Raw genomic sequence first — 7,145 nt, 5'->3', positions numbered from 1 at the left:
ATTAATTGCTAAAAATTAAAAATTGACCTTCAATAATTTTTATTCAAATACTATCAACTTTACAAAAAAACTGCAAAAGAAATTGTTTATTTTCTTCTTTATATCTCTATAGAATTTTACGAGTTCGAACTCGGTAGCCTATAAAAATCTATAGTAACGTAAATTATAGATTAATATTAGAACTACAATTAATTCAAGGAATAATTATTTTGAAATAAAAAATCTCAAAAAAGAAGCCCTGAATAATCAATACGCATAAAAGACCACATTAGCAAAATGCCATACTATTGTTTAAATTTGCATAACTTAAAATATATATAGTCAAATAAAATAATATTAAATAATAAAATAATGTTAAATAGCAAACACATTAAATATACATACTACATGGGATGAAAATCCCGGGATTTTTCAATACATGGCATCACTAGAAAATGAACATGATTCATTTCGAGAAGTTCATCTGTCACTAGTTTATGTATGAAGTTTCATGACATTTCATTCATTCGTTTACAAGCTACAGTCGTTTAAGTGGCGCTACTTTCGCCTTCATTCTACCATCATGATAACGCACCGTCACATACGTCCTTGAAAGCGATGGCCAAATTGGACCAATTACGATTCGAATTGGTTGCTCACCCACCATATTCTCCAGACTTGGCCCCCAGCGATTATTATCTGTTCCCAAATCTCAAGCGGTGGCTCCAGGGAAAGAGATTCACATCAAATGAGGAAGTCATCGTGGAAACCGAGGCGTATTTTGAAGGCTTGGATGTTTCGTATTATACTACAGAAAGGGCATCGAAATATTGGAAAATCGCTATATCAAGTGTATCGCCCTCAAAGGCAACTATGTTGAGGAATAAATATAACTTTGCCCAAAAAACGCTTGTTTTCATTAAAAATTCCGGGACTTTTCAACCTATGTAGTATATTTATGTGATACGCTTAAATTTAAGAAAAATGAGAAAGTAGGTAATTAAATGCTAAAATGTACCTCAGAAACGTTTCAAATACTTGAAAGTAAAAATGCGTTTTAATAAAATGTAATAAATATGTTTAAAAGGTGTTTTTTTGTTTTAAATATGCTTTTTTTCTAAAGTTATTTAAAATATATATAAAACATTAAAAACATGTTTTAAACAAAAAAACTGAATATTTTTTTTTTTTAAACACGTTTTTTATCAATCTACTTCCCTCACTCCGCCAGGCGCACTCGCTCGCGTTCTTCAATGGTTTTAAACAAACTTTTTCCCAAAAAATTCGAAAGTTTTTCAACAATAAAAATTCAATTCCTTGACAAATTGGTACCAGACCGAACTCTTAATCTTAAAAACTAGAGCCACAGCATTTATTGAAAAAAAATTATTATTTCGACTCCTAATAATCTGAAGATAATGTTTTTTTTAAATTCATAGAAAAATATCAGATTTCGAATACTTCACACGGCTATTTGATACATATTAACGAAATTATTTCCGTTTTTTTTATATGGAAAAAGATATCCACTTTTTAAAGTTGTTTTATAACAGTTTAACTGCAAAAAAATCGTTTTGTTATTAAGTATACATGATAATGTAACTCTTGAAGAAGCAAAAAGCTCTGTAAATTGCTGTACGACTGCTCAAAGATAAAGAAATTAAGTTTTCCGCAGACAGGTTTTTAGTGAACAAGTAGTTTTTTGCAAAAATTAATGAACATTTTCAGGCTTGTTCAGAGCTAGATTTGTTCATCATTACGAGAGCTACATTTTACGAGAATTTCAAAGCTTTGCGTTTAAATTTCAATGAACAGAGAGTGAAAGAAGGGCTTTTTTTAATTTTTTTTCTACTGAACTAATAGATCTTAATGTTCTACTAATGTCTCATTTTGTAATTATTTCGAATACGTATATTTTTTATATCGATTTTTTTTTATTCAATCAATATCTTTCGTTTTATAAGTGAAAAATGCTTTTTGCAATTATTCGATTTTTTTCGTATATTTTCTCCACAAGTCTCGAGTCTCGAACATACGCATTTCTTTTCTGACAGTCTTTTGAGGCTTTCTTTCTTGAAAAGAAATGTTAGTTTATAATTTTTTTCCGGTAAAATTCTATTTCTATTGAATTATTCTTGCTATTCGAGTTTATGAAGGAGAGATATACTATATAACGCGCATGAAACAGCGTAAACAATTAAATATCTCTTAAACGTTGCGTTTTAACATGACTTATATTGTTCTGGATTAAGGGGAGGCATACACTATTACTACAAATTTATTAAAACTTATATGTTATTTAGGATGCCTCCCGTTCCTTATTGATGCCTAGGACCGCCGAGTGGCTGAAATTGCCGAGAAAACATTTTCGGTCGCTTGAAACAAGCTACTAGTGGGAGAAAGAGCTCACTGTCTCGTTCACTCTCGGCGCGCCGCAGGCGAGAATAGGGACATGGACTTGTGCTTGTTGTGTGTTACAGCGCCGCATCATGATAAATGGCCGAACTTATAGGCCTGGAAAAGTGACGTTTTAACGACGAAATTTATGTTGCGTGTCATTTCATTTATTATTTGCCTAATTATGAAAATGTGACTTGTCTCGTACTTATCAAATCGTAATTCTCGATGAAAATTAAAGTTATCTTGGAATTTTATATGTAAAAGCGTATATTTTACTCGTTTCAATAGCTATCGGACTGTATGTTTCTGTCCGAATAGGCTCACTTACGTGCCTTTTATGATTATTTACTGTCGGGAGGGGGGGAGGAAAGGACAGCTTTCATCGATTTTTACAAGTGTTTTAAATTGATCTTGTCATTTCGTTTCATCCAAATTGTCTTTATTTAAAAATGACACGCAACATAAATTAACGTGTCATTCCTCGCTTCTGACATCACGATTCCAACATGGCCGCCGCGACTAGTCAAGAACCTTAAGTGTATCAATAATTTTGCGCTGACATATAATTCCTGTACATTATATCTTGCCTACAGGAAAATTTAATTTTATGCGTTCATTCTCCAATTTGCATTATATCAAAGGACATATTTCAAATTTTTTAATTATTGATTTTAATTATTGACTACAATTATCTTTTATCATGTGATGACTATCTCCAAACTACAATATAACTGTGAACGGGATTTTATTTGGTTACTATCATTTGTTAGAGGGAGCGAAATATAATTTTATATTGTATTATGTTTTGTTTTTATCGTTTATAATATCATGTTTTAACATTGATAATGATCCGATCGCAATCGAAACGTTTGTTTATTGCTAGTATTTTGTCATTAAATCTTAATCAATGGAATAATTGTTTCTTTATTGTTTGAACTTCTACATTAACGATATAATCTTATAAAAACTTTTTGGCTCATAGTCCTTTTGCTTTCTTGTTTTTTGAATAAATAAATATATATAATAAATATATATAATAGATTAACTTAACTTAATATTTATTCTCTTTCTTTCATCCTTCCCTCCTTCTTTCAATTTCAGTGATATTAGATTACATTGCGCGTGACCGTATTAGCGTTACGCGCTTTTTTTACTAAGCAGTCGAATCTGCGCTAAAATAATAATCTTTACTTAATTGCGAAAAGAGTTCAAAAAGGAATAAAAAAGATAAATATAAATAATAAATATCCTATATGTAAATAAAAAAATAAAAATATCTCAGTGTTCAAAAAATTATTTCGTCTCTCTGTTCCTTCCTTCTTCTCATCTTATGTCTGCGTTACGCGCAACACCATCGCGCATGATAAATCGCGCTTATTATTGCACAGTGCGTTCGAATTATAAAAATAAAATATAATATAATATAATGTATAATATAACATAATATTTAAATAAAATATTTCGCGTGTGAAAAGATGGCGACGCATAATAAACACGGTAAATATAACATAAATGGTAAGTAGGGACCACGCCCGGAGGCGGCGGTAGGAATCTACAACGGACCACGCCCAGCAGACAATGATCCCGCGTGGCATTATCATCTAACCGCGACGCAGTTCTCGTGACGTAATTTTCCGCACATCTCGCGCGCTGTGACTGTAATTTCGCAGCACATCCGCGTCCATTGATCCTCGTGCCCCGCATACTCCCGTAACGTCATTCCCCTCGCTCAATGACGTCGCCCTCTGTGACATCATTTTCCTTTCATCCTCCTCACCTAGTAACGTCCCTCCCCCCGCGAGTATCCCTTCCGCCCTTCATCTCCCCTCAGAGGACTAGGTTAGAATTCCCCTTACTTACTACTTATTATATGTGGATGAATTAAACGTAATAAATTTAAATATTACTTAATTATAAATTAAATATGTATTCTAAACATCATGTTTGAAATATTAGAAATAACTGAAATCTTTTTGATAATATTTGAAAAAAGTTGCAGATTCTTTCTGTAACTATTCAGCAACCTTCCAACAATGCTTTACCAGAATCGCGGACATTTTGCTATTCCAGAGCTGTGTCAGAAATGTTGTAGACATATTTTGCAACTTTGTGAAATGTTTTCACTTTTCAATTGAAATATTTCTAAGAAATTTCTGAAAATTTTCGATGTTGTATAGAATTACAATATTTCTTGAAGCATTTGCAAGCATACCATATATAATATTAATGATAACACTAATTACTCACTGTACTCAGCATGATACCAATAAAGCAAAATCTTAAAACATTGTTCACATAGATCATACTGAAGTTCAAAGATAGTAATTTCTTTAACATAGATGATAAGCTAAAATAAAACGCACGTACACATAAAATATTGAAAAATATTTAATATTTTATATATTTAAAATTTATTTTAAATATTTTTAAGTATTATATATAAATATCATCAAAATCCCTAAAATCTTTATTTCTTATATTGTATCTGCGAGATTATACAGAAATAATGAAAGATTTTTTTCTTGTTATAAATATATAAATCACTTACAATAAATCACTTTAATATCATTATATTTAAAGTAAATAATCTATTTGGAAAGCCCCTTCTATCTTTAGCATACGTTGATCTTCAACAAGTAAGTGATCTTCAACAAGTTTTAGTCATCACTCGCTATTCGTTGAAAAGTTAACGATCAAAGTTTATAATTATTGTATTTCCCTGCTTTATAATTTATTAAGAAATCGGATAACTCTAAATAAGAGAGAGAGAGAGAGAGAGAGAGAGAGAGAGAGAAAGAGAGAGAAGAAAAAGAAGTAATAAAGTGGACAAATTAACAAATGGACAATTTTCACACGAAATGTATTTTACTTCTCCTTCCTGCAAGGGGCATTCGAGTTTCCAAGTGAAGGGAAATCCACTCCTCTCTCATCTCCCCGTCTGCCTAGGATGATTTTCTACGCGAAGAGAAGTTCATCTTACCTTCCCCCTGTATACGAGCGCACAAGTGAAGGAAGGTTCATCCCATCTTCTATCATGCCTAAAGGCGCAAGACTTTCTAAGCGAAAGGAGGTTCGTTCCATTTCCCTTTCCTCCCTATTTAGGAGCATATGATTTTCCACGCAAAGCGAGAGACACCAAAACTAAAATATGGTTGGATTAGTTTATAATCTTTGGGGACAGTGCCACCCCTCGCAGGAAGGCTTCACGCATACATTTTGCAACACGAAACGAGGTCCATTCCATCTCCTCCCTTGTCTAGGAGCGTACAAGATAGGAGAGGAGGTGGACCATGCTTCGCGTTGTAAAATGTATGCTATACATGTCATCTCCTTATGAGGACGGCATTGCCCTCAAAAGCAATAACCTAACTCAACCCATATTTTATACGGGGTCCTCGCTTTACGGGGAAAGAAGTGCGTCCCTAGAGAGGGTGGTGGGGTGAAACTCGCTTCGCGTGTTCCCTTAATCAGTCTACTCCACACTTCTCTCCCGGCCTAGAGATATCTGACATCTCTGAAATCTCTTCATGTAAAGCAGGGAAATAATTTTGATTAATTAAATAATTAATAACTTTTTTAACGAATAACGAGCGATGGCTAAAACCTATTAGAGGTTCTCAGGATGATGACTTTGACAATATGTCAAAGTCATTGGAGAAGATTCTCCTAAACAGGATACTATATTAAATTTTAAATTACTATTTTAAATATGTGACAAAATAATAATAATAACATAATTAAATATAGAACTGCATATTTTTTATATTTTTTAATAAAACTTAAAAAAGAAAATATTCTATGTCATTTTTTGGATTCAAGATTCTTTCAGTAACTATTATCAACGCATTATATATATGTATTTGTATATATGTATTTTTTCTTTTAAAGAACAAATTTTAGTAAAATTTTCTTGATTACTTACTGAACGATATTGTTGTGATGTCGACATAATGTTATCATTTCTTTTTTTATCCAGTGATTTATTCCAGAACAATATTTCTGATGAGATTCATTCAATTTATTTAACGAATTTCCGTCTCGAAATATTACAGCGAGTTTTATGGCGATGTATCGATATTGCGCCGTTATCAGTAGCACAAGATGTATCATATAAACATCCATCCCGACTTTCTTTACAAAAACATACATGTTACCGATCAATATAAAAACGCTGCCCAATAGGAAGACATCAAGCGAAAAGGGTTGCTTGGAGAAGACTGCTGGCATTCTATAGTCCTCGTAAAAGAAGGAAATCTCTTTAAAACTCAACAAAAATGGTAAGCAAGCCCATACGAAAACACCTAACCAGCCAGACAGCCAATAAAACTTAAGCGGATTCTCCATAGGCCGTAGAGTCGTCGTCACAACATTCTTCATAGTCTCATCCGAAAAACGCAAAATATCATTTAGTTTTTGAATCAATTGATTCACCAGTTGCCTGCGTGAGTGAATCCGCACGGCCATAAAAAACATTTCTACTGTAACCACACAGAGAACTGTACCGTCTTTTAGAGCCTTCTCTCGTGGTACCAGAATCAGTCCGGGAATTAATGCAATTGTTTGAATTACTTCAATCAGCCATATCAAGGCGCTATATATCTTCCACGTTATCGGAAATCGCGAATCATTTGGTCTTAAGGGTAGCAAGTTACCCGATAGTGCGTTTAAGTGAACGTTTAGAGGATTTACGCTTTGAAAATCCATATATTTGATATAACTCTTCTCTTCGTAATAAATGTTAGAGAATGAACTTCTTTTAAGTGTCC

At 32.8% G+C, this 7,145-nt stretch overlaps 1 protein-coding gene across 1 annotated transcript; it reads right to left on the bottom strand.

Annotated features, from left to right (window-relative positions):
- Positions 1-4,614: 4,614 nt before the first annotated feature.
- Positions 4,615-6,501, bottom strand: LOC105623727. The gene is made up of 2 exons (XM_012205111.1): positions 6,302-6,501; positions 4,615-4,726 (listed from the first exon to the last, which is right to left on the bottom strand). The coding sequence occupies exons 1-2, from the start codon at positions 6,499-6,501 to the stop codon at positions 4,615-4,617; spliced, it is 312 nt and encodes a 103-aa protein (XP_012060501.1).
- Between the last annotated feature and the right edge of the window lie 644 nt (positions 6,502-7,145).

Source organism: Atta cephalotes, assembly GCF_000143395.1.
Source record: "Atta cephalotes unplaced genomic scaffold scaffold00002, whole genome shotgun sequence".
Taxonomy (NCBI): Eukaryota; Metazoa; Arthropoda; class Insecta; order Hymenoptera; family Formicidae; genus Atta; species Atta cephalotes.
Note: the sequence above shows the minus strand (reverse complement) of the source record. Positions and strands in the feature narration are given on the sequence as shown.